The sequence below is a fragment of the Peromyscus eremicus genome, chromosome 20, assembly GCF_949786415.1.
Source record: "Peromyscus eremicus chromosome 20, PerEre_H2_v1, whole genome shotgun sequence".
Classification (NCBI taxonomy): domain Eukaryota; kingdom Metazoa; phylum Chordata; class Mammalia; order Rodentia; family Cricetidae; genus Peromyscus; species Peromyscus eremicus.
In genome coordinates, this window is record NC_081436.1 from 21,453,739 (window position 1) to 21,481,333 (window position 27,595).

General features: G+C 50.5%; 1 protein-coding gene and 1 long non-coding RNA gene across 2 annotated transcripts; one reads left to right on the top strand and one right to left on the bottom strand.

Annotated features, from left to right (window-relative positions):
• Nucleotides 1-3,958: 3,958 nt before the first annotated feature.
• L3mbtl2 (L3MBTL histone methyl-lysine binding protein 2) lies at nucleotides 3,959-25,448 on the bottom strand. Its single transcript, XM_059247198.1, has 17 exons — nucleotides 25,320-25,448; nucleotides 22,978-23,215; nucleotides 21,693-21,826; nucleotides 19,910-20,033; nucleotides 18,983-19,062; nucleotides 16,549-16,666; nucleotides 15,802-15,936; nucleotides 15,161-15,249; nucleotides 9,347-9,578; nucleotides 8,867-8,943; nucleotides 8,462-8,566; nucleotides 7,531-7,678; nucleotides 7,138-7,220; nucleotides 6,555-6,789; nucleotides 5,865-5,930; nucleotides 4,900-5,013; nucleotides 3,959-4,193 (listed from the first exon to the last, which is right to left on the bottom strand). Exons 1-17 carry the CDS (start codon nucleotides 25,341-25,343, stop codon nucleotides 4,081-4,083), a joined length of 2,115 nt encoding a protein of 704 aa, XP_059103181.1. The 5' UTR covers nucleotides 25,344-25,448; the 3' UTR covers nucleotides 3,959-4,080.
• Nucleotides 25,423-26,663, top strand: LOC131896526 (uncharacterized). The gene is made up of 2 exons (XR_009375461.1): nucleotides 25,423-25,708; nucleotides 26,294-26,663. It is a non-coding gene; the product is annotated as an uncharacterized LOC131896526 (long non-coding RNA).
• The last annotated feature ends 932 nt before the right edge of the window (nucleotides 26,664-27,595 follow it).

A 27,595-nucleotide genomic window follows, 5' to 3' on the forward strand; every position in this document is an offset into this window, starting at 1 on the left:
TGTTTACATTAGTTCCCCGAGGTTGCCGTGAGTGGACCACAAACTGGGTAGCGATAGAAATGTGCCTGTTCTGGAGCTCTGAGGTTGGAAATCAAGGCTCCTGTCTTGTTGCTTCTGGCCAGTGGTGGTCTGTGACATTTTCTAATCCCAATCTGCCTCTTTCAGTATGGTACTATTTCTCTTCATACTGGCTTCCCTCAGTTTATCATTCCGTACACATCTCTCTCCTCATAAGGAGAGCAGCTCAACATATAACCTTTCAATTTATTACCTCTATGAAGACCTTAATTCCAAGCGGTCAGATTCTGAGTTACTGGGAGTTCAATTACCTTCCAGGAAACACAATTTAGAGCACAAACTGTTCTCTGTGGAGGCAGGGTTAAGAATGAGGAAGAGACGCCTCACTATGGGGCTGGGGTTCACTTCTGCCTCAGTGGGTAAAGCACTCACCACACAAGCCCGAGGGCCCGGGCTTGAATTCTCAGACACACAGCATAAATATCTGTAATCCCAGCGCTCCTGAGGGAAAGACTCGAGCAGCTAGCCTGGGCTCACAGCAAACAGCAGAAACCCTAGAGAGATGCTAAGTGCATGTACTGCTCTTGTGGAGAACCCGAGTTTGATTCCCGTTACCCATGCGGACTGGCTCACAAAGGTTTGCAATCCCAGCTCCAGGGGACCTAACACTGCTCTGGCTTCCACCAGCATCAAATGAGATGGGGGTGTGTGAGACAGAGGTGAGGTGGGGGGGAGGCAGGCAGAAGTTCTCTCAAGGTGGAAGGCGGGGACTGGCACCCGAGGCTGCCCTCTGATTTACACACATGGATGTAAGTGTGTGCACACACAAAGAAAAGCAAGATCTCGAGCTGCAGGATACAAATCCTCCTTAGGAGCCAGACTTGGAGCTCGTTCTAGGGACAGCAGCAAAATCACACTATTGACACTCACTGGCATCACCCTTCCTCCAGGCTCGTGTTGGTCAACAGTTACATCAAAGTAGCCTAGAACCCAGATGCCAGTACTAGAAATGGATGAAACAGTGAGATGCTGACAAGCGACTGGAATCCTAGTACTTGGGAGGAGGCAAGGGGATAAAGTAAAGGTCACCTTGGGCTAAGATTATCTCCATAAAATCAAAATGGACCAAATAGCTTAAGAGGTCCCCACACTCCTCTCAAAGCCATCCCTTATTTACATATACTTCTACATTTATGTGTGTGCAGGTGCGTGTGTCATGGTGTGCACAAGAAGGTCTGAGCCAATCCAAGGGAGTCATTTTCTTCACTTATCTGGGTTCCAGGGATCACTCAGGTCCTTAGCTTTGTGGCAAGTGCCTTTACCCTGCTTAACTGTCCTGCTGGTCCACACCACACCCCTTCCTAGTGCATGCTGGCTGGAGGTGGACTCTGGAGAGGTCATACTCCAGAGTCCAGCCCATTGTCTGTATGCCCCCTGGGGCTCCAGTGCCAGGAGGAAGGCTGGACCACACCTGCTGTGCTCTTGCACTCGGCATGAAGCCCATCAAGCTTGGTGTGTGGTACATGAAAGGTTACTAAGGAGTGTACCAGTAACGATGGTAACTTGGCAAACCAACCTCGGCTCACTCCCATTGCTGACATCTACCCTGTATATTTAAGCTACCAATGTATATCTTATGAGCCTTCCTTTTTCCCATCTGTAAATAAAGCCAGGATGCAGCTCACAGGGGCAGCCACAGAAATGAATTAGCTATCTACAATGTGTAGCCTAGCATCTAGCATAGAAGGCTCTCTCTCCTTCCCTCAAAGGATTGAAGACTGGGTCTCCAGGAAGGTTGAGCAGAGGGTGCCTCCTGAAGTGTTGACATTTGGTCTAATGGTCACTGCAAAGCCTCCAGTGGATGAAGTGGGGTGTGTGGAAGGAACTTTAGGATGACGCTAACCAGCAACCCGCCAGGTGTGGTAGCGCACGCCTTTAGTCCCAGCACTTGGGAGTCAGAGGCAGGTGATCTCTGCAAGTTCAAGGCCAGCCTGGTTTACAAAGCGAATTCCAGGACAGCTAGGACTGTTACACAGAGAAACCCTGTGTGTAGGGGGGCGTGGGGTGGGGTGGGGGGGGGAGGGAGACCTTATCCCATAACTTTGGGAACCGAGGCATGGTTAAGTTCAAGGCCAGCCTGAGCTATATAGTGAGACCAAAGATCTGACCTGTTGTCAACAGCGACGTTAAGTTACGTGCATTTCTTCATTTTACTAACACGAATGCTCTAGCTTTGTGCCAGGGTTGGAACGAGGGACAGGTGAGCTCCCAGAAGCACCAATGACAATACAGGAATGGTTGCTGTGGAGACAGAGGGCAGTCTTGCTTGCTTGTCCCTTGTGTGGTACCTGTCTTCACACTTAAGAACAGACTCTGCAAGGTGCAGCAAGGGCCTTGTCTCACACAGGTGTGGTGCACACATCTGCAGGTCCAGCACTCAGGAGGTGAAAGGTCAGAATGAAGGTCAGCCTGGGCTACACGAGACCCTTTTTGTTGTCTTAATAGAACAGCAGTAATCTGGAGTCAAGCCTAAGGTCTAGGCAGCCCAGGCTCTGACGCTTCACCAAATGATCACATAGTTCAATCTGCTCATCTGTGAAAAGGACAGGGAGTCTAGGAAGGCCAAGTCAGGCCTAGAATGAAAGCCAAACATCCACCCTCTTGTCGGGGGTCTCGTGCTCCAGACACCTACAGACACACTCAGGCCATCTTCCTCCCAGCCTCCTCACCTGAGGTTGATGTCCACTCACCTGATTCTTTCTCTTTTTTTGAACGATTTTATTTTTAATTACATGTTTATGTGCACATTTGTACCCATGGAAACCAGAGGCGCAGGCTCCCCCTGGAGTTCAAGTTACAGGTGCTTAGAATCGAACCTGCCTTTTGCTGTGGTCTTCCATCTACTTCTGAACCTATTTACCCTTTGAGGAAATCAGGCTGTGACTGAGGCCTCTTTCATGGCCTAGGCTCTGCACAGGGTGGGCTGTCTTTAGCAGATGAGTCAGGACTGAGTTCTCTCTGAACACGCCCAGTCTATGTAGCCTGATCACTCAGGGATGTACCCAGTCTGGGTCCTGAGCAAAGCCATTTAGCACATCTCAGGATGATGGCGCAGACTGAGCACAGCCACAACCGGACACGGAGCCACGGGCCACGCTGCTGCTCCAAAACAGAGAATCAGAAAGGGCCGCCTGCAGGAGCCCCACCGGTTTCCCGGATGTTACTGGAGGGTTAAATGACCAGTGTCAAGAGTGTCTAACTAGGGCCTGGTGCATACTCAGGAGACAGAGGTAAGTGGATCTCTGTGAGTTTGAGACCTGCCTGGTCTACATAGAAAGACCCTGTCTCCAAAAACAAAAAAACCCACAACAAAAAGTTTGTGACTGGGAAAAACAACAGATCAAACTTGATGTTAAGACAGCAAGCTGTGCAGTTACATGGAAATGTCAGGTCCAAGCTCAGCTCTCGAGAAGCATAACTCAGGCAGGATCCCCAGGGCCAGGCTGCTGTCTGATCCTATACCTGTAGCAAGTAGCCTGGCCTGGGAGCACAGGTCCCTACAAGTAATCCCAACTGTTCCTTTAAGAACATGAGTCGGTGTTTCCACTGACCCTGAGGTCAAGGCCACTCACAAGTCACCCAAACCTACTACCATGGTCACTTCTCAATTACTGGCCACAGTGGGGCCCTAGGGCAGTAGGCAGTGCGGGATGGCCCCCAGGACGCACAAGGCCCTCAATCTGTTTTAGGCAGAGGTGGCTCTGTTCACACCCAGTGCCCACCAGGGCTGCCCACACTTCACAGCTGCTCCCTAACTTCACTTCCACCACTTGCCTGGGTAGACACATGTGGATCAGTCCAGTTTTCCAGTGTGCTGAGGGTGCAGAGAGTCAGCCAGCTTAGAACTCAAGCTGCCCAGTCTGTAAGCCTGGCCAGTGCGCAGAGGTGGGCCCTACAAGACCGGGCTGTCCATTCACTGCACAGCAGTAAAGCGGGCCTCCTCTCTGCTCCATGGCCAGGCCTGGCTTCAGCAAGGGTCCAGGAGGACACCAGGGAAGAGGCTCAGTTGTCCCTCTCCTGCTTGATGTGCTCGATGGGGAGAGGCAGCTGTGGACTAGGTGACCGGTCAGGCGAAGAGAGGTCTTGGTGCTCCTCCTTCACACACACAGCTATAACTGTGGAGAGGGAGAACGGTGGGGAGCAGAGGATGAGTATGTGAAGGTGTGACAGCCTGGGGTGGATGACAGGCTAGTCAGGGCGCTGGCTTCCCTGGGGGGGGACCTCTGGGGGTAGCAGGGACCCTGAGTGACGGCCTTCACTCTTCCCCTCACCCTCCTAGAAGCAGCACTAGAGAAGGCCCAAGACTGCAGGCATGGCAGTGAGACGTCCCCACAGATAACGGTACTTGCAGCCAAGCTGACAACCTGAGGTTGATCCCTGAGACCCACATGGGGGAGAGAACCAACTCCTGCACACTGTCCTCTGACGGCTCCATGTATGCTGTGGTTCACTCCAGCAGTCCCAATATACATGAGTAAAAGTTTAGAAAAAGAAAAATAACAGGCCCAAGGCATACCCCAGCCAGGAAGACTGTGCCAGAAACCTACACCTGCCAACCTGTCACCCACCTTAGTGAGCATGTGGGTAGTTAAGAGGCAGGGGAGGAGGCTGGAGCCAGGATACTGGCTGGAGAGATTCTGCCCAGTTTAGAGTTGGTTGGGTGTTTAGGAGGCTTTCCAGTTCCAGAGGTTCAAACCCTGTTTGGTGCCTGGAAAATCCCCTTCAAACTCAACTTTATTCTTTTGTGCCTAGGTCAAAGAGCAAAGAGGTCACATCTGAGAATGGAGCAGCCTGGCCCTGCCTCCACCCAGCAGCTCTTACTGTCATCAGACATGGGCTCAGACGAGACCCCCAAAGCCTGCAGGTCATCCTCCAGGAAGGGCTTCTTGGATCCCTGTCTGATGGGCCGTGTCTTGGCTGATGGGATCCTTTTCCCTATGAGTAAAAACAAAACACACCCAGCGTTGGTGCTAGCAGGAAATGTGGCACAGGCACAGTGGGCCTGGATTCCAATTCTCAAAGGTGCCTGAGGTCAGAGCATTGTGGCTGCTAGTTTTCTTTCTTTTTTATTTGAGACAGAGTCTCTCTGTATAGCCCTGGTGGTCCTAAACTTACTCTGTAGACCAGGCTGGCCTCGAACTCACAGAGATCCACCTGCCTCAGCCTCTAAGCACTGGGAATAAAGGCGTGCACCACCACTGCCTGGCTAGATTTCTGATGTTTGATTTAATTGTAACATGACACAATCAGGTCCCCACTTTGAACAGCACAGTCTCAATCCAAATGTCACCCTGCCCAGGGACCTAGTCCCTGCTTTTGGCTTCGTCCCCTGCAGACTTTCCTCTCCTCCCTCCACCTGGTGGCCACGCTGTGGAACCCCCTTCTACAGCTTTGTCACCCTCTGTCCCCTGTCCCCTCCTCTGGCAGCCCCATGATCTACTAAGGGTGGCTCCTGACAGCCAGGTGGAGTTGGCCCCACTCAGCTGCTCTAGGAGGGTGTGAGGGAAGAGCAGCCTTGGGAGCCAGGGTTCTTTTCTCTCTGTGCCTTTCCTTAGATCCTAACAGTGACAGGTGCTTCGGGCAAGCAGCAGCAGGGTAGGACCCCCGCTTCCCTCTCCCCCTCCATTCCTCCCTCAATCTCAGCCTGTTTCCTCAGCACACACTTGATCCCCTAAGGCACAGGGTCCCCTGGGGCACACTCCAGGAAGAGGAAAGGCATGACCACAGAGACCTCTGCATGGCAGCACCCCAGAAGCCAGGGCTTGGCATTCTGGGGCTTCACTTACTTTTCTTCCCAAATTGTTTCTTTTTCTTCTTTGTGGCCTCTTTGCCCTTCAGAGGTGTGTTTGGTTCTAATGTTTGAAAGAACAAAAGAGATAAGAAGAGAGTTCTGGAAGGGTACAGGACACCTCCCAGAAGACCCTTGGCCCTCATCTATGGGGTACTCCAAGTAGAGAAGCCAGAGTTGGACACTGAGGACAGGATGGGGGAAGGGCTGGAGGACAGTTATCCCATCCACCCCCTTGTCCCCAGGGCTGCTCAAGGGGTCTGGGTGTACAAGGGCCCAGACATAGGACAGAGCGGGCAAGAAGAAGGAAGGTGTTCTGCAGGGCTGGGGGAGAGGGAGACAGAGGGCAGGAGGGGTGAGAGGCAGAGCTCAAACTGCTTAGGGCAATGGTTCTCAACCCATGGGCCACGACCCCTAAGCCCATTAGAAAACAGATGTTTCCATTACGACTCAGAACAGTAGCAAAATTACAGTTGTGAAGTAGCAACGAAAATAATTTCATGGTTGGGGGTCAGCACAGCATGGGGAACTGCATTAGCAAGGGTGAGAACCACTGGCCTAGAGAAACCAGGAGACTTCTTGGTCTCATGCCAGGGACTACGGTGGACATGGGGAGGAGCAGGTGGCAGGAAGGAAAGACAAGTGAAGAAAATCCAGGAGCTCTCAGGGCTGCTGCCCCCGCCCTGACCTGCAGACACAGGCGGCTGGAGCTGGTAGCCGGTGAGTTCACACCAGCCCACAGGGTAGATGTCCGGGGATTCACAGTCCACCCACTGATCATACTCATTGTCCCAGCCGTCGAAGTGAATGCTGAGGAGCCGGTGCACCACCCGCTTCACGGTGGCCACACAGATGAGCCGCGGCTCCATCAGGTCCACAGCCTCCAGCTTCATGCCCACTTTGAAGCCATGGTTGGGGCAGTCCTGGTTGGGGGAAGAAGGCAGTTGCCCAGCTGGCCAGTGCTAGGCCCGAGCGCTCACCCAGGTAGGCAGGGAGCACTGAGAGAACTGTGGGTGGGGAGAGGGCCCACTGGAGAAGGTTCCCTCAGACAGCGACCCCACTGAACTCTTTTCTCAAGTGCCAGCCTGTAGAGAAGGGACTGGTCTGCACTGTGGCTCAGAGAGTATCCATGTCACAGACTTTTCTAGACGTGGCTGCTCCCAGCAGTAAAGACTTGAAAGAAGGGGTTGAGATTGCCACCAGTGATGTCGGCGAGCAGGGCCAGTCCCCAGGCTGCCAGCCTCCCTGAGCCAGTGCTCGAGTCTCCTCACCATGTTAAAGAGTCTTGCTGGAGCCGCCTTTGACTTGGTCTTCTCTAAGTAGGTATCCCAGTCGAAAGGCTGAGCCTCATACCCTGGAGGGCAGACATTTAGAACAGGAAGTGGGTCAAGGGGCAGAGCAGCACACTGCTGGAGTCACTGCAGCCTAGTCTGTAGCTGTCCTTCTCCCCAGGAAGACACCGGCTTCAGGACAGTCCTGTGACACAGGTCATGTACCACCTTAGGACACAAAGGATTCTGTTCACCATGAGCCACACATCAGCCATGGGGCTGGGGGAGCCCAGGCAGAGGAAAGCTAGTGGTGATTGCAGATGCCCACCATCCTCTCACACTAAGGTGCCACACATCAGGGGTCTGGGCTTGTGGCATCCTGCAAGGCCTTACCTTTTGGGGGTGTGAGCTCAATGTCATTCTTCTGGCAGAAGGTGGCTGGGAAGATGGCATGGGAGGAGGCGTGGTAGCAGAACCAGTCTGAGCCATCTGTGGAGGGCCCCCCATCCACACAGATCATCAGGTAGCCATCCAAGAGGACCTAGAGTAGGGGCCAGCCAGATGTCTCAAAAGGTAAAAACACCTGCTGTCGGTATGACTCAAGAAGCCACACAGTGGAAGGACAAACCAGCTACCACAAATTGTCCTCTGATTTCTATGCACATGCACATAAAATAAATGTAATTAACAAGAAAACAAAACAAAAAGCCCTAGGAACGGGTATAGAGCAATAAACAGCACTGTGACATTAACTGCAGACCGCAGACCCCCAGAGTAAAGTAGCTATGACTGGACACGAGGCGGGTGGAGCCAACTGGATGGTTGAATTCTGCCTTCCACCAAAATACCCCAAGGTGTCTGGCAGAGCACCCAGCACGCAGGAATGTGCATTTGTGGGATAATGCATCCTCTCCACTGGATGGCCAACTCATGCAGTCAGGCTTGCTGCCTTGCTGCACCAGGCTCTCAGCATGCAGGGAGCACAGGGCTGGGCACGAGCAGGCTAGATGGACAATCGGTAGTGCCCTCAGTTAGGAGCAGGGAGTCGGGCTGAGGCTCTGGGCATGCAAAGGATGCAAGTGGCAGGAAGGCCGACATGAGGGGACAGTGTGGAGCCTGTGCCTGACACGGGACAAGGCTGAGATGTTAACGTGAAGATAGGTTCTGAGTAAAGGCAGGAAGAGTCTCCCGCTACCACACACAAGTTAAGTACAACATGAGCAGAGCTGGTGTCAGAGCCCCAAGAGCCCATCTGTGGGGCAAAGCTCTGTGCGATCCAACCCTCAGACAGCCATGCTGGCCTGGGAGAGTGGCCTAGGCTCACCTTGCAGATGGTTGCCACACAGATGTTGCCCAGATTCAGAGGGTCGATGGCTTCTAGTTTCATCCCTTCCTCAAACCAGCCACCTTCTGTGTAGACAGCCCGCACCTTAAAGGATTCAGGGGAAGGGAAAGGAAGCAGGTTTCAGATGCTGCAGGCCTGGGATGGAACCAGAGGGCAAGGGGCAGTCCTACTGGGTGTGGTGGTGCCCACCTATAATCCCAGAACTTGAAGAGGCTGTGACAAGCCAGCCTGAGCTACAATGAGACTTTGCCTCGGTCTACTCCCTAAAAAGGTCCTCGTGTATGTTAAGGACTGTGGAAAAGTCTTTTCCAAAATGGGCAAGGAATAGTCCCAGAGAGCAGCCAAGCTGCTGCAGCCTGGGAAGTGCCCACAGCGGCACCTTACCTTCTTGAAGAGGTAAGGAACAGCGTCACAGTAGATTTTCCGGAAGGTGGGGTGATGGGACATATCACATCGTCTCTCTTGGGGAGATGGCGGGGAAGAGAGGAAGAAAAGGGAGTTGAAGGCAGCCAATGGTTGTCATATTTCCCCCAGAATTATGGGGCCAGGCAGGCCACCTTTGTTCTCAGCTGTGCCCCAGCTCCCACCCTGCACAGGAAAGCAGACAAGGCTAGCCCAGAGGAGCCAGAGCAGTCTTGTGGACTGGTCAGCACAGGGGATCTGGGCTCTTTGGCGCTGGCACTGTGACAGTAGCACCTGAGGGACCCGAGTCGAGTCACTGGGCCTCCCTGACCCTCAGTGCTGTCACTTGTAGGCGGTGATGGCAGTCCACCTCACTACCTACTGTGAGGTACAGCGAAGGTGTTCCTACTGATCTTTGGGGAGGCTGAGCCTCGAGTTACACCAGCTGGGGGCTCCACTAACCTGACATCTTGATGCCATGGCCGACACGCCGTGACCAACCTACTGGGTGGATCAGGGGACTCCACATATGGCACCAGAAGTCATCATCACTGTCACCATCCTCATAGAGGAGCCGGAGGCGACCCCCAATTACCGTGTCCACCACAGCCATGCGGGTCCGCGACACCTGGGTCTTGTCCACGACCTCTAGGCGCATGCCCTGCCGAAAGGGGTACTTCATGCTTTCCACCATCTGCAAGGACAGGGAACGGCGATCCGCTTCAGTCAGCCACCCTCACATTCCTGCTGTCAGCAAGAGCCCAGCGTGGTGGCGCACACCTTTAATCCTAGTGCTCAGGAGGCAGAGGCAGGTGGATCTCTGAGTTCAAGGCCAGCCTTGTCTACAGAGTGAGTTCCAGGACAGCCAGGGCTACACAGAGAAACCTTGTCTTGGAAAACTAAAGCAAACCAAAGGAAGAGCCAGCAAAGGAGGTGCTGGAGAGATGACGCGGCAGTTAAGAACACTTGCCCTTCCTGAGGCCCCACATTTGGTTCCCAGCACTGATAGGGCAGCTCACAACCTTCTATAATTCCTGTTCCTCTTCTGGCCTTCCAGGGCACTGCATGCATACAACTCACATACATGCAGGCAAAACACCTACATAAAATAAAAATAAGCAAATCTTTTTTTCTAAAGGGTCAGAGAGACCAGGAAAGGGTGGTGGGATCTCGGAGACACTGAGCCCTCCTGTCTTGCCTGGGCCCCAATCCCTTAGAACAGCAGAGGACAGGCCTACAGTTCTCAGTGGGTGCCCGCTTCTCACCAGATTTCAGTTAGTCAGGATGATGGGAATCCCAGAGTCTACTTCAGACCAAGGAAACTCAAATGACCTAGAAAAGCATAGGCAGACTCAGTTCTGGTGTCCACTGGGCCTTTCAAGGCTCTGTACTGATCCCTGGGCACCCTACACTCCCTTCTAGCGCCTGGCCCTCTGTGGATGGCACATGCAAGATTTGTGTTCAGCAGGTATGGTAGCTGTGATCTCAGCACACAAGATCATAGTGAGTTCAAGGTCAACCTAGACGATGTGGAGGGACTTCCTTTTAAAAAAAAAAAAATAAATTAAAAAAATGCCGGGCTGTGATGGCGCACACCTATAGTCCCAGCACTCGGGAGGCAGAGACAGGTGGATCTCTGAGATCAAGGGCAGCCTGGTCTACAGAGTGAGTTCCAGGACAGCCAAGGCTACACAGAGAAACCCTGTCTTAGGGGGAAAAAAAAAGAAAGAAAGAATGAAGGCCACTGGACAAACGAGACATCTGAAGAAGAGGATGAATTATCCAGAGAAAATGTCCCAAGAAAAAAAGTAATTGGCTTAATGGTATAACTCATTTCCAACAGAAAAAAAATTCATAAATCTTCCTAAATGTTTCTGTTTTCTAAGACATATAAGGCAAATGGTCTTTTTGTAGTCCCAACTCAATTAAAATTTAAAGCTGGCATTGGAGTTGGAGTGTGGCTCTCTCCTTCTCTAAACCCAAGCATGCTTGTCAGAGGAAAGGCCAAAATTTCTATCTTCAAGCAGAAGAGCTAGCCCAGTCCCCTAAACCAGACAGACCTTGCCTCTCCAGAGCTCATGGGCCAGACTACATCCTGCCACCAACCACAGGTGACAGCAGCTCATTTAGGAGTGATACAGCTCTGGGCTTGCAAGCCTTGGACCACTTACTCTACCTGGCCTTTCAAGGCCCACAACCCAGGCACACCTTGACTGCCTTCCCTGTTTAGCATACTGTAGGGGAGCTGAAGCTATGATGGACTGATTTCTTTCTGCATTCTCAGCTCGGAGATAGGCATGGTTAGTCTGTTTCTCAAGAGAATGCACACACTCCTCCTGGCTGAGGAGACATTTGTTCATTCAAAACACTACTCTGAGCTGTGCATGGAGGCACACACCTTTATTAGTCCCAGCACTCAGGAGGCAGAGGCAGCACACTTTTTTTTTTTTTTTTTTTTTGGTTTTTCGAGACAGGGTTTCTCTTTGTAGCTTTGTGCCTTTCCTGGAACTCTCTGTAGACCAGGCTGGTTTCGAACTCACAGAGATCCTCCTGGCTCTGCCTCCTGAGTGCTGGGATTAAAGGCGTGCGCTGCCACCACCACCCGGTGAGGCAGCACACTTTTGTGAGTTCAAGGCCAGTCTGGTCTACATAATAAGGTTCAGTACAAACAGTGCTATGTAGAGAGATCATGTACCAACAAACAACAAGAAAACCCCTAAAACATTACTGTGCATTGGGTTTGGTAATTCAGCACTTCAAAGGCAGAGGCAGGAGGATTGGAAATTCAAGTTAGGTTTGCCAGATGGTTCAGTGGGTAAGAGAACTTTGCCGCCAAGCCTGAAGCCCTGAGGCCCATCTCCAGGACCCACAGGGCCGACTTCACTTCTACCCAGCTCTGTAAATAAAGAAGTTCAAGGTATCCTCACCCACATAGCAAGTTTAAGGCAGGCATGGCCTATCTGAGACTGTCTCAAAAAACAAACAGACAACCACCACCCACATACTGTGCACGTACTATACTGTCGGCACCTGAGGGCCGCGTCTCGAGTGTCCTCTACAAGCCCACCCCATTCTGCCCTACCACCCTGTTTTCAGATGTGCCTGGCGAAGTAACAGCCCGGTGCTTCCCACTGGAAAGTCCTAAGCTGTGGTCAGCCTGTCAGGCCGGCTCTCCAAGTCTTCTCTGGGGCAGTGACCTCCCAATGAGCCTGCCTAGAACTCTGTACCTTCTACTGTCTCACACCTTCTCACCCTTTCTCAGTGACTGTCTTGACCAACCAGGGGCGGGTGGTCTTGTTCTACCTGTTGTCCCTTCCCAAGTGCAAAGCAGGCCGGAGCAGGGGGCAGTCAGCACGGGCTTGCAGACCTGTCCACGTGTGAAGAAAAGGGAGGCCTCCTTACTAGCCCTGGGGGCCACACCTCCCGCTGTCGTCTATCCGCCTCATCTTAAACAAGTGCTGGCTGAGTGAGTGGCCAGTCGCCCCGTCACTAAATCTGCCAACTGTGCAGGGGAACAGGAGACAAAGCTCCACTTTGCTGAATACAGGGTATACAAATGGAGAGTATGGGAGAGAGAGAAACTGCAAGGAACCCAGTAAGTTCCAAAGAAAAATAACCTCTACTCTGAGAGAAGAAAACAAAAACAAAAGCCAGGCATGCTTAGTAGAGGTGCACTGAACCCCCGCTTGGGGCAGGTCAGTCCCCTACAGAGACCCACCAGGCACAGCTTTCCATCCACACACAGCCTGGTCTGTGGTGGCCCCAATTTCCACTCCATCTTATGTCTCAAAGCTGGCTTCCACACCATCCTAACTCTGCCTGTTCAGGTCTAATCCAAAAGCCAGTCTCTGGGAAGCCTGTTTGATACCTGCTCCTCTGAGAACACAAGGCCAGGTCAACAGAGAGTCCTGGCAGCAAGTTCCTGACTCCTGCTGGGAGGCCTCCCCAACCTCATCAGGAGACCTAAAGGTGGCCCACAGTGAGAGTCTACTGAGCGGGGAGAGACAGTGTTCTGAAGAGCCTGGGATCCCTCTGAATGGTTACTATGTACACAGACAGACCTTGGTAAGGCAAAGACCTAAGTAGCTTTCTAAGGTTTTGTTGTTTTTTTTAAACAGATCTCGCCTTATAGTTTTGGCTTACTAAGAACCTACTATGTAGATCACGCTGTCCTTAAATTCACAGAGATCCATCTGCCTCTTTCTTTGTTTGTTTTTTTTTTGTTTTTCGAGACAGGGTTTCTCTGTGTAGCTTTGTGCCTTTCCTGCTCACTTGGTAGCCCAGGCTGGCCTCGAACTCGCAGAGATCCGCCGGCCTCTGCCTCCCGAGTGCTGAGATTAAAGGCGTGCGCCACCACCGCCCGGCCTGCCTCTTTCAAGTGCTGGGATTAAAGACATGTACCACCATGTTCAGACAAAGTAGCTTTCTAAATTGAAATGATATTCCATACGGATGGTTGACTAGCCCCAGTTCAGATGGCAGCTATTTTTACCATTATTTGTGAGCATGATTCTTACTTCTCCCACCAGGCTGGAGAATCTAGGCACGTGCATGTGTGTGAGTGTGTATACACACACATATACATACACTTTGTATTCCCATAGTGCTTTGTTTTTCATTTTTTATAATTTATTTTTATTTTATGTACACTGGTGTATTGCCTGCATGCATGACTGTGTGGGTGTCAGATCCCCTGGGACTGGAGTTTACAGTTGTGAGCTGCCACATGGGTGCTGGAAGAGCAGCCTGTGCTCTTAGCCCCTGAGCCATCTCTCCAGCCCTAGTGTTTTATTTTTATTATGTGTATCTGTATGCCGTGGGTGGGTGGGTGCCTGTGGAGGCCAGAAGAGGGTGTTGGATCCCCTACAGCAGGAGTTGCAAGCAGATCGAAGGTGCCTGATATGGTGCTGGGAATTGAATTCAGGTCCTCTGGAAGGCCAACAAGTACTTTTAACCACTGAATCATCTCTAGGCCCACCAATTTTTTTTTTTTTTTAAGACAGAGTCTCAGCTGGGTGGTGGTGGCACACGCCTTTAATCCCAGCACTTGGGAGGTTAAGGCAGGTGGATCTCTGTGAGTTCAAGGCCAGCCAGGTCTACAAAGTTGAGTTCCAGGTAGGACTCACTAGAGACACCCTGTCTCAGGGAGAGGGAGAGAGAGAGAGAGAGAGAGAGAGAGAGAGAGACCCACTTGCTACTAGCCTTGACCTCTCCAGTGCTAGGGTTAAAGGCATGAGCCACCATGACCAGCCCACAGTGCTGTCTTTTGTCAGCAGGTCATGACTTTTTGTCACTGTGCTGGCTAGTTTCACAACAATTTGATACAAGCAAGAGCCATTTAGGAAGAGGGAAACTTAACTGGAAAAATCCTTCACCAGACTGTTCTGTGGTACATTTTTTTTTTTTTAATTGACTGATGTGGGAGGGATCAACCCATTGTGGGCAATACCAACCCTCAGCTGCTGTTCCTAGATGCTATAAGAAAGCAGGCTGAGGGCTGGAGAGATGGCTCAGCGGTTAAGAGTACTGGCTGCTTTTCCAGAAGTCCTGAGTTCAATTCCCTGCACCTACATGGTGCACAACCATCCATAATGAGATATGATGCTCTCTTCTGGCCTGCAGGGATATATGCAGGCGAAATACTGCATACATAATAAATAAATAAATCTTTTAAAAAAGAAAAAAAGGAAGCAGCCTGAGCAAACCAGGAGGGAGCAGCTAGTAAGCAGTGATCCTCCATGGCCTCTGCTTCAGTTCCTGTCCTGACTTCCTTGGATGATGAACTATGATGTGGGAGTGTAAGCAAAATAAACCCTTTCCTCCCCAAGTTGCTTCACAGTCACGGTGTTTTATCAAAGCAATAGAAACCAAAGATCCTCTTGAAAATGCTAGAAGCAAGGACAAGACTCTGGGAAATTTCAAAACCCAAAAGGTCAAGAAAGCAACAGGATCAATGTGGTGGATCAGGGTCTTGGCAGGGAGGCAGGGAGCCAGCCACCAGAGGCAGTTCTGGGTAGAAGACTGCCAAATGAAAGGTCACCGAAGAGTACTGCAGGGGACTAGGAGCTCGATGCACAGGCTATGCATGGAAAGCCCTCAGTCCCACCCCAGAACCACAGAAACAAAATAAAACCCCTAAAGTGAATCCTATGAAGGATGGAGAAAAGTGGGAGAGGGAGGGAGGGAGGGAGGGAGGGAGGGAGGGAGGGAGGAAAGGAGGGAGGGGAGGGGAGAGGAGAGGGAGAGGGAGGAGACAAGTTGGGAACACAACCAAACCTTGATGTGAAAATCTGCAGGAAGCGTCCTGGAGCCCACCAACCGCTTCATGAGGTAGGTCTTCCAGTCAGTAAACTTGACGTGGATGGCTGCAGAGACATCAGCACAAGCCAGTCACATATACTGATAGAACCTTCACCAACCCAGATCAGCTGGAGGGACGGAACTATTTCATTCTGCCACTTCAGGCCAGTGATGACTCCATCTTATCAAACCAGCCTCTAGGGCTGGAGAGATGCTTCAGTGGTTAAGAACACTGCCTGCTCTTCCAGAGGACATAGGTTCAACTCCCATCCCCCCCTCCCCCCGCCCCGCCTACACACACAGTGATTCACAACCATCTCTGACCCTAGTTCCAAAAGGAGACTTTCTGAGGCTCCTGTACACACATGGTGAACGGCAGACATTCACTCAGGCGCGCGCGCGCGCGCACACACACACACACACACACACACACAAAATAATGTAAACATATATGTCTATACCTATATATATGCATATTAAAACAACAACAAACAGACTCTGGAAATCCAAACTGCCCAGGGACTTCGAGGCTGAGTAGGGAAAGGAACAAGGGGACAAGCATGTCGTTCTTGGGTTCCCCTCAGGAACGGGCATAGGGAGCTTTCTCATGAACTCACTACGCGGCGGCACCAGGATCTTGCTGTTGATGGCGCACCAGCCAATGGGGTGAACATCCACAGTCCCAAGGTTGCACCAGAAGTCATGACTAGAATCGTTCTCAAAGCCTTCGTATCGGAGCAGCACTCGGTACCCTGAAAGGAAGGAGATGGGGAAGGTACGTGCTCAGGCTTTCTTCCTTCTCTAGACCCAGACAGGTTTCCTACTTCCTCTGCTAGGGACTCCTTGCAGACACGTGGGTCCCTGATAGACAGAACAAAACAAAATCCACACCACACATTTGGAAAGCATTCTGGTCTGGTGAACTCTTCTACACCCTCATCATCTCCAGAATAAACCTTAAAAATCAAAACAGGGGGCTGGAGAGATGGCTCAGAGGTTAAGAGCACTGACTGCTCTTCCAGAGGTCCTGAGTTCAATTCCCAGCAACCACATGGTGGCTCACAACCATCTGTAATGAGATCTGGTGCCCTCTTCTGGCCTGCAGTCATACATGCTGTATACATAGTAAATAAATAAATAAACCTTTAAAAAAAAAAATGAAAACAGAACAAAACCCTAGTCTCTGAGTCTGCCCAGTTCTGCGCTCTCATCTAAGGGAGCAGAATATCCAAGAAGGGGAAAGAAAGCTAGTGGGTGAGGTTTTGATTCATGAAACCCATTTCACCCTATGACACTGCCCACCCACTAGATATGTTGCTTTGTAGACAAATTCCAGACCCTGCGCTGACCAGAGGAACACCCACCAGCTGCCTGGATGACAGAGGCGATCCAGTACACCCGGCTGGGGAGCACGGCGTCACTATTAAGGACTTCCACCTTCATCCCCTTCATGACGTCTTCCCACTGGTCATAGAGGGGTACCTGTGGTGACGAGAGCATGGAAAGGCTGAGGGGAGCTGCCTCAGGCCTGAGCCATCGTGTCCTCTGCACCTTAACTTCACACATCATAGACTGTGCAGAAAACTAGGAATAAAGAGGTGATCAGGCCTGTCCACTGTCCAGAAGCATGAGATAGCAGGGCGCCATCAGGCAGAGCCATGGGTGGAGGGCCAGAGGCACAGACCTGAATTCCCCTCATTACAGGGCCAGCTCCTAATCTATCAGTGTGGACACCCTGGTGCATCCTGACTTGTCATTCTGCTAGCTGTACAGCATGTCATAGCACAGAGATTACCCACTTTACTATCATTCACCCTGCGCTCACACACAGAGCTGGGAGAGCGCATGCATACTCACCCCAGTCCCTGCCTACTGAGCAGCTTCTGGCTACCCTCCCAACGCCTAGCCCTCCATTTGCTGCCAATGGGAAGCTGGTCCTCCTCTGGATCTTCTTTCATTGTCAGGCCCGGCCTAAGCTACTTGCTAACAATCCATCTCCCAGGGCAGACAGGTTCACAGAGGCCCGGGGCAGCATGCAGTGGCCAGGCACACAGCATCTTGTGTTAAATATGACCTAATCTCCCTACAATAAAAATGTGGGGACTAGGAGAATTTGGGGCAAAGGAGAACGCTTTCTTCCTCTGCAAGAAAGATACATACTCACTAACAACTCAGAGAAAGACACAGTAGGGCTAGGACCAACTTGTCGAAGTTCAAGGCAGGCAGGACAACGTAGGAAGGCCAGGCAGCTGGTTTACTCTGGTCAAAAGAAAGCCTCAGGAGGCCTTCTCTCTGGCTTTAGGAAACAGGACTGAAAGGCTAAGAAACTGTGTTGTGGAATATTATTTTAAGATGTGTTACATTTGTTTATGCTGTGGAACATCTGTTTAATGATGCAAAGATGTGTTGCATTCTTTTACGTTGCATTTGTTTAACTCTGTGAAGCTGTGTTACTGTGCCTGTCTAAAACACCTGATGATCTAATAAAGAGCCAATAGCTAGGCAGGAGAAAGGACAGGCAGGGATGGCAGGCAGAGAGAATAAATAGGAGGAGAAATCTGGGAAAAGAAGATAGAGGAACAAGAAAAAGGGGAGATGAGGACATCAGGGGCCAGTCACTCAGCTACACAGCAAGCCACGGAGTAAAAGTAAGAAGTAAAGAAAGGAATAGAGAACAGAGAAATATAAAAGCCCAAAGGCAAGAAGTAGATGGGATAATTCAAGTTAAGAAAAGCTGGCTAGAAACAAGCCAAGCTAAGTAAGAATTAAGTCTCAGTGAATTTATTTGGGAACTGAGTGGCGGGCCTCCAAAGAGCCAAAGAACCAAAAGAGTAAAAAACAATAAAAACCCAACTACTACAAAACTGGGCTTGATGGCTCATTCCTGTGTGCCAGTACTTGTGAGACTGAGGCAGGAAGACTGCTCTCTGACCAGCCTGAGCTCTAATGTGAGATCCTGTCTTAAAACAAAAGACACAAAAATGAAAGACAAGCGGGAGCACTCGGGAGGCAGAGGCAGGTGGATCTCTGAGTTCAAGACCAGCCTGGTCTACAGAGTGAGTTCCAGGAAAGCCAGGGCTTCACAGAGAAACCCTGTCTCGAAAAATCAAAGGTGTGTGCCACCACTGCCTGGCTAAAAACAATTTTTAATGGGGGGAAAAAAAAAACATCAAAAATGAAAAAAAGAACACCCCCTGAACTCAGACTAAACCAAATTTAATTGTGTAAATAGTATGTAGACACTTCAGAAAGCAGGGGCAGTTGTGTATGGTGCAAGACATTCTTATTTTCTTTCTTTCTTTCTTTCTTTCTTTCTTTCTTTCTTTCTTTCTTTCTTTCTTTCTTTCTTTCTTTCTTTCTTCTTAAACAGGATCTCTCTATTTATCCCTGGCTGTCCTAGACACTATATAAACCAGGCTAACTCACAGAGATGCACCTGCCTGTGTCTCTCAAGTGCTGGAATTAAAGGCATACACCATTATACCTAGCATATATTATATAAGCATATTGGTGCTTTGCCTGCACCCCAGAAGAGTGCACAGGATACCACAGAAATACAGTTATAGGTGGTTGTAAGCTGCCATGTGGGTGCTGGGAATTGAACTCCGGACTCCTGGAAGAGCAGCCAGTGCTCTTAACCACTGAGCCATCTCTCCAGCCCTGCAAGACAGAGGAGGATTTCTGGGGAATGGCCAGCCTGGAGCAGCTCAACTGAAGTGTGCGGGTAGCAATGAGGCAGGCAGCTGAGATGTCCCCTGGCTCTCCCTGGCTCTCCCTCCCTGGTTGCAGAGCACTCACGTGTTTAAAGCAGCTGACAGGAGCAGCCTTGTAACTGTGGTCCTTCAGGAACTTCCCCCAGTCGAACCCTAAGACCAGAGCTGCAGAGCAGAGAGGAAGAGGTGAAGCAGGGGATCCTCGGCAGCATGTTAATATCAACCTGGAAGCCCCACTGGGCTCTAGGAAATGAGTCTCTTTATCACCACCAATGGCCATCAGGACCGTGAGCAGAGGGGCATCCAAAGAGAAACTTCTCTCTCTTCGAGCCCCACAGCCAGGGGGGATTGGATCAGATCTCCCAGGATTAACTTCCTCCTCCTACACCCAGTCTTTGAGACACCTAGAGGGCCAGGGCAGGCAGAGCAGCAGACCGCCCACCTGGCTGAGCAGTGCAGTTTCAGCCTCTTTGAGGCTTTGTGTGATTTGCTCATCATTCACTACGCTTGGAAAACCGAGAGGCCTCTTCCACCTGCTGCACACACCCTGGACCTCTCCTGCACCAGGGAGACAGAAGCCATGGAGACAGATGCAAAGAGAAACAAAGCAGCTAACTTGGTTTCCGGGTTATCACAGAACCAGGAAATTCAGGGCCACTGAAAGAACTGCCAGCCAGGTAGTGGTGGCGCAGGCCTTTGATCCCAGCACTCTTGAGGCAGAGGCAGGCGGATCTCTGTGAGTTCGAGGCCAGCCTGGTCTACAGAGCAAGATCCAGGACAGGCACCAAAGCTATACAGAGAAACCCTGTCTCAAAAAAACAAAAACAAACAAACAAAAAACAAAACAAAACAAAAAGAAAGAACTGCCTAAGGTCATTTCCACAAAAGCCAGCAGGTAGACAGTTCATGGCAGGCCTGAAACCCCAACTTTCTAGCATGCCACCTTTTCCAGTCCTTCTTCCTAGGAAAGGCCATTCCCTAGCCTGGTCACTATCCCAGGATTCTGTCTCACCATCTTGTCCTGTGGGTGTCCCATCTGCTAGCTGCCCCGTCCCCTGGGCGTGGAGGAAGGCTCCGATTTTGGCAGACCAGGCTGCCTTGTGCAGCACTTTGGCTTTCTTGGTGGGCGGCTTTCCCTGGAAGGCAGGAAGAGAAGGGTATAGGCTGACAGCTATGAATGGGATCTGGTTCTATTTTGCTTTGTTTTTTTGAGATACAATGGCCTGGAATTTGTAGCTCTTGTGCCTCTGCCTCCTGATTGCTGGGATTGCAGGCACGTGCCAGCAGACCAAGTGAGAAAACAGAGCTTGATTGGTTCTGCTGAGGCCAAGCTCCTGGTCTTGGTCCAGCTACTTAACTTTCTTTGGCTCGAGTTTCCTTGGTAAAACTGATGATGAATGAGCCGGGCGGTGGTGGCGCACGCCTTTAATCCCAGCACACGGGAGGCGGAGGCAGGCAGAACTCTGTGAGTTCGAGGCCAGCCTGGTCTACAGAGTGAGTTCCAGGATAGGCTCCAAAGCTACACAGAGAAACCCTGTCTCCAAAAAACCAAAACACCAAAACCAAAAACAATATCTGATGATGAGTGAGAACACTCAGGAGATGTTTACAGAAGGATATGGTCCGCAGAGCTGCAGATGAGGCAGAGGCACTCATCCTTCAGGCCTTTGCCTTCTCCAAAAGTCTCTCCTGGGCCCCCTCCCCCGCAGTCCTCTCCATGCTCCCAGCTCCTTGGAGAGCTACAACTGAGGGGCTAAAGAGGGGCCAGAAACTCTCCAAACCCACAAGCAACATTTGGAGAGTCTGCTCCAGAACATTCTAGAGACTTTCATCTGGGCTCAGGAAAAGCTTACTTATACAAGCTAATTAAGCAACAATGACAAAGGCCAGGAATCCACTCAACACGCCAGCTAAACAGAGACACACCGGCATTGAGGTTCTGACCTTAAAGCAGCGGTTCTCAACCCGTGGGTCCCAGCTCCTTTGGGGGCGTCAAATAACTTTCACAGGGGTCGCATCAGATATTTACACTATGACTCATAACAGTAGCAAAATTACAGTTATGAAGTAGCAACAAATAGAATTTTATGGTGGGAGGTCACCACAATATGAGGAACTAGCCGGGTCATGGTAGTGCACACCTTTAATCCCAGTACTCGGGAGGCAGAGGCTGGCAGAGGCCAGCCTGATCTACAAAGCAGGTTTCAAGATAGCTAGGACACAGAGAAACCCTGTCTCAAAAAAACCAAATAAACAAACAAACAAATAATAAATAAATAAATAAATAAATAAATAAATAAATAAATGAATAAATAAATAAATAAATAAAATAGGGGTTTGGTAAGATGGCTCACTGGTTAAGACTACTGGTTGCTCTTCCAGAGGACGAAGGTTCAGTTCCTAGCACTTACATGGTAGCTTACAACTGCCTCCACCGCCTCTAGGTCCCAGGCTATCTGACACCCACTTTTGGTCATCTCAAAAAAAAAAAAAACAAAAACCAAAAACAAAAAAAAACCCAACCCTGAAGGAAAGAAAGAAGTGGGGGTGGGGGTGGCACTTTTTGTTTGTTTGTTTGTTTTTCGAGACAGGGTTTCTCTGTGTAGTTCTGGTGCTGGGATTAAAGGTGTGCACCACCACTGGCCGGCTGGGGCAATTTTTGGGGCAAGGTCTCATGTACCTCAGACGACCACTAGGGATGAGTTCCCCAAACTGACTGAGCATCGGCCTCCAATCACGTGGTGGCTCCGGCTCAGCACCCAGGACCCCGGAAGGGTGTGAGCGGCTGCTCTCACCTGTAGTCTAGCCAAGATACTGGCTTTCTTGGAGTTGGAGGAGTAGCTCCGGGAACAGGAGACGCTGCAGAACCTCTTGGTCTTGGAGAAGAAAGCTTCTCTTGTGCCCACGATACCACACATCTCACAGACCGCTAGAAAGAGAACTCGGCATGTGACTCCCTGACATCATTACTTTAGTCAAACAAAACCAGGGCACCTCAGATTCCTGAGCACTGCATCAACCATGTGAGTGTTCAGCTCTAAGGCTGACAGAGTGAGGAGGAGGTGGAGGACAGTGCACTTCTCTTCCAAGAGCCAGTCTCTCTACGTGCTACCCTCAAATCTGTAGGTCAACTGACCCTCTGCCATCAGCCTCTCCAGCAGCTGGGACTACAAGTGTGTGCCGCTCCATCTATCCACCCAAGATGACTGGTGGTTTCCCTTGGATCTTTATGGAGAGCCAGGGCTAAGGGACTGGAAATGCACACGAACACCTGCAGAGACTGGTCGACAGGTTTTGGAGAGGCAAGTGCCAAGAGAAAAGGTGCTCCTGTTCTCACAAGGAGCAAGTGGACAAGCTGGGTTGGCCTGACTTCACACTGGGTCACTGGCCTGGGCTCTGACGTGCTTTATCAGCATCCCCCATGACTATTCTGTAGCCGGGGTCACGAACCAGCCCCTGGGCCAGCTGTTCTCCCTAGGGACTCCTGCTAGACTGAAGTTCTCAGAGTCTGAGAGGGCTAGAAGAACATAGAAGGGAGAAAGATGAAGAAATGTGGGAGGAGAAGCCAAGATGACTGGAAGGAAACCTGACCCCACTGCCCAGGAGTGCAAGTGTGAAGGAATGAGAGGGCCTGCCTGCAGACTGGAGCCTGCCTCTTTCCAAGGACACACTGCTCACACTCTGGAAGCCCTGACACACGGTCTGGCAGCCATCCGAGGCTTCAGGATGATCCTTGGCCACTCCCTTCTGCCCACCCCCATGCCTGCCCTCTGACCTCTACGCCCCCTATAACTTCCCAGCTGCGGCCCATAAGCTATCTGTTTGCACTCACACCACTCCCAGGGTCTCACCTGCACATCCAGACTCAGGGACTACCCAGGCTACTCACACGACTGTAACGGCATCATCTAACAAGTGCCCGATAGACACGAGGTGTCAGAGACTTTGAACTAGACTGCAGGAGAGGACCTGACCCTGAGATGTCTGTATGGCTCTGCCCCCACGGCCTCTGTCCATCCATCCCCCAGCCTTCCACAGCCCCCTGGCTACTCCCCATCTTTAAGGACACTGTGAAGGCACCTGGCTCAGAACCACTGCCATCCAAGGAGCGGTTATTGCCAGGGCTGAGCAGATGCAGCGGGGAGGTGGGAAGCTCCCCCGCTTCCCGGTCTTCAGTTTCGGCTTCACTTGACTCCTCCAGGTAGGAGCTGCTCTCACTGCCCGCACTGCTGTTGTAACTCCGGAAGCTATCGTAGCCCCCGAAGAGTTCCAAGTCGTCCTCCTCCTCTTCGTCCATTGGCTCTGAAGATGGCGTCTCCTAGTGGAAGAATGGCATGTGCTTGGCTTGGGGAGAGAATCTGCAAACCCGGTAGCCCACCCAGTGTGGGTCGGGGATTTGAACTTTGGTCCTCTGAAAGAGCAGTAAGAGCTCTTAACTGCTGAGCCATCTCTTCAGCTCCCCACGGGATGACATTTTAATATGGATGAAATAGAATACGGATAGGTCACCTACTGTAAACTAAAATATTATAAATTGAGGAGCTGGAGAGATGGCTCACTGTGTAGACCAGGCTGGCCTTGAACTCAGAGATCCGCCTACCCTAGCTTTTCAACCCAGTGCACAGTAGGATATTGGGTTGTTTTCTCTAGTGACTGCAGGGCAAACTACAAGCTGTGGTTTGTTTGCACCTCTGCCCACCACCAAGAGCTCTTTTATGGGCAGCCTGGGTACAGAGCAAACTTCAAAGTACAATGTCTTCCTAATAAATATTGCTTTCACACCACTATAAAGTCAAAAAATTATGTCAGGGATCAGAGGTCTATACAATAATGTGGAAATTATATCCCAAGCACCTCAGAAAAAAAAAAAAAAATTCCTGGGCAGAAGGCATTTGAAATCCATTCTTCCCTGTTAAGTCTATGCACACCCAAATGATTTCAATCAAAACAATTTTTTTTTTTTTTTTTTTTTTGGAGACAGAGTCTCTCTGTGTAGCCTTGGCTATCCTAGAGCTCTGTAGACCAGACTGGCCTTGAACTCACAGAGATCCACCTGCCTCTGCCTCTAGAGTGCTGGGATTAAAGGTGTGTGCCAGCACCACCTGGCTCAAAAACAAATTTAAGGCTGGCAGCAGCGGTAATCCTGTTACTGCCTAGCCCACTGTCCCTGGCAGTGTATTCAGTAAGTCTATTTTCTTCCTAAAAGTGTGGGCAGGGGGAACCTGAGAAAAATTGAGACCCAGACTGTCCCAAGGAGGATTTGAGTAAGATGATACCCAGATAGTAATTGTATAGTGGTATGTACCACAGCTTACAGTTAAGCTCTGATCCTATTCAGCTACTGATCCTGGATCATTTAACTTCTGTGGGCCTCAGTCTTCTCATCTATGACAATTTTCTCATCTACGACAGAAAAGTGTTGGCTCACAGAATGTGAGGTATAGATGTGATACTACATAAACACTCAGGGTTCAAATACCATCTCTAGTACTTCCTAGCTGTACAATCCACAGCAAGTCAACTCCCATTGTCTCAGCATCCACAAAGTGAGAACAAAACCACTATTTAATAATATTTTGGGAAACAGGGATGGTAAAAGTAAAACACTCAGACTGGGCAGTGGTAGCGCATGCCTTTAATCCCAGCCCTTGGGAGGCAGAGGCAGGCGGATCTCTGTGAGTTCGAGGCCAGGCTGGTCTACAGAGTGAGTTCCAGGACAGGCTCCAAAGCTACAGAGAAACCTTGTCTCGAAAAACCAAAAAAAAAGTAAAACACTCAGAAGAGTGCTCAATAAATGTTAGCCATTATTACTGCTTGAAAAAGAAAGGAGACTTCTGATGCAAAGTGTGGTGGATAACCGCCCCTGTACCATGGGGAAGGCATAACAAGGTTTTGGAAACTGACGTACTTAGTGCCAACATCTGGCACTTTCCAGCTGTGTCAAATCCTGGGGAATTCAACAGGCTGTTTTAACCCCTCCCTAAAGAAGATGGCTATGCGTATACTGGAGACAGACACGTGAACGCTCCGGCGTGGTATCCACTTTTTAATAATCAACTTTTATTTCCCTTTACTTCCCGCGTGGAAGCGACAGGCCGCCGCACAGTCCCTAAAGCACAGGACCACGAAACCAAGAAGACAAAGAAGCGGCGACAGAGTTTAGAGCCCGGTTCCCATGTCCCTGGATGGGGAGGCGTTCCCTTCCTGCCGTCTTCCACGGACCCGAGCCCACAGTATAACAGGAGCAAAAACAGAACCCGGCGGGAGGGGAAGGGGGGGTCCTCGGGGCGGGACTACGCTCCTTCCCTCAGTTTACCAATCCTGCAACTCTCCACCCCCAAGGCATCGCTAAAACGGTGCACCCGCCGAGTGAGGCGTTCAGGGCTCCCTTTCCCGGCAGGGCTGAGCCCTTTCCCTCTTACCTCAGTGCCCCGCGATTTCTCCATGATACCAAAGTCAATTTCCTCAACCGTCACCAGGTGCAGGAAGCCATATTGCCCTCGCCGCTCACCGAGAGTGTGCTCATTGGTCACCGCGCCTGCGCTGTGGACCAATCGCACCGTAGGAAATAGGAAAAGCCGGTTCCGCGCTCGCCCGCGCCCCGCCTCCATTAAGGCGGGGCTGGGTAGCCCGGGCGGTTATGGGAGTTGTAGTTTTCTCCCGGGTGAACGAGAAGGGGCGTTGCCTTAGTAACTCATAAATCTCCTGGAGGGTGCTTCTCTTGTCCTCCTCTGTAAGCCAACTTTCAATACTCCCCAGCACCTAGGATGGACGCGTCCAGGCGCCAGGCGAAAGTTCGTACCCTCCCCAGGTAGGAAGTAAAGGTGCTTGTCTACTGGGATGCCTAGAAGAAATGCCTAGTCCCTCTTTCAACTCAGGCAGAAACTGGAATATTCTTAATCCCTATGTATGCCATAAATGTTATGCTCCCTCGAAATTCTCAGGCTGGGCCCGGTGAGATGGTTTAGCGTGTAAAGGAGCTTGACACTCGAACCCTTCTACCTGAATTCAAATCTCCAAGCCCAAGCCTTCCAAAGAGAGAACCGACGCCAAGTAGTTGTCCTGACCTCCACATTCACACCCACACACACACATCAAGCAAACACACACATGCTAAATAAATAAATGTAATAATAAAAAAACAACAACAACAAAGGACTGGAGAAATGGTTCCGTGGTTAGTGGCTGTTTTTCAGAGGACCCGGGTTTGATTCCCAGCACCCACATGGCAACTCACAAATGTCTGTAACTCCAGTTGTAGTGGATCCTACTCTCTCTTCTGACCTCTGAGGACCCTAGACACTAACATGCACGCGCGCGCGCGTGCACACACACACACAGAGTGCAAAATGCTTATATACATAAAAAAATTATAATGATACGTTGTAACCCTCAGGCTAGGTGAGAGGATTCAGACAGTAAATGATTGCCGCTAAAGCATGGGGACCTGAGTTCCATCTCCTGTACCTGATGGAGGGTGCCTGTAAGCCCAGCAGAGTAAGCAGAGACAATGAATGCCAAAAGACTGAGGAAGAGATCTGAAGTCAACTTCTATCCAACTTGAGTACACACATGGAGTCCCCACAACTTCCTTCTACATCCTGGGTTCTCGGGAGTTATTGTATAGCCTCACAAACATCTGAAATCCAGAGAAATCAGTCACCCTCTTGCTTCTCCCAGATCTCCTCACCCCGTTTGTTGCTTTTTGTCTTTAATTTTTTGTCTATTTATTTATTTCACGTGTATTAGAGTTTTGCCTTCATGTATGTCTGTGCACCATGTTCATGCCTAATGCCAGCACATGCCAGAAAGAGGGTGTGGGATATCAAAGAAGTGGATTTACAGACAGTTGTGAGCTGCCATGTAGGTGCTGGGAATCGAACCTGGTCCTCTGGAAAAAGCAGCCAGTGCTCTCAACTACTGAGCCATCTCTCTGGTCCATTGGTTTTTTTTGTTTGTTTTTTTTACCTTTATTGTTTTGATTCTTTTTTTTGTTTGTTTTTTTGTTTTTTTGTTTTTTTTTTTTTTTTTGAGACAGGGTTTCTCTGTGTTAGCTTTGCGCCTTTTCCTGGATCTCGCTCTGTAGACCAGGCTGGCCTCGAACTCACAAAGATCCACCTGCCTCTGCCTCCCGAGTGCTGGGATTAAAGGGGTGCACCACCACTGCCCGGCCTTTTTTTGTTTTTTGAGAAAGGGTCACACTACATAGCCTTGGCTGGCCTGGAATTCACTACGTGCTGAGGCTAGCCTTGAACTCAAAGAGATCCACCTGCCTCTGCCTCTCCAGTGAGTGCTGGTATTGAAGTCAGGCATCACCACTGCTGGCTTTGCTACTGGTGGTTTTTTTTTTTTTTTTTTTTTTTTTTTTTTTTTTTTTTTGTGTGTGTGTGTGTGTGTGTGTTTTAGACAGGGTTTCTCTGTGTAGCTTTGCCCCTTTCCTGGAACTCACTCTATAGCCCAGGCTGGCCTGGAACTCACAGAGATCCGCCTGCCTCTGCCTCCCGTGTGCTGGGATTAAAGGCGTGTGCCACCACCACCCGGCCTTTGTTATTGTTTTTAAAAAGCCTAATTTGGCCAGGCGGTGGTGGCGCATGCCTTTAATCCCAGCACTCGGGAGGCAGAGCCAGGCGGATCTCTGTGAGTTCGAGGCCAGCCTGGGCTACCAAGTGAGTCCCAGGAAAGGCGCAAAGCTACACAG

What these genes read in the sequence shown, in the direction of transcription:
- L3mbtl2 (XM_059247198.1), bottom strand. Translation starts at nt 25,343, where the DNA reads ATGGAGAAATCGCGGGGCACTGAG. An exon ending in GACACCCACAGGACAAGATG is followed by an intron (nt 19,063 to 19,909) that starts GTGAGACAGAAT and finishes TCTGCTCTGCAG; the next exon opens with CTCTGGTCTTAGGGTTCGAC. An exon ending in CCAGCCGCCTGTGTCTGCAG is followed by an intron (nt 5,931 to 6,554) that starts GTCAGGGCGGGG and finishes TTCAAACATTAG; the next exon opens with AACCAAACACACCTCTGAAG.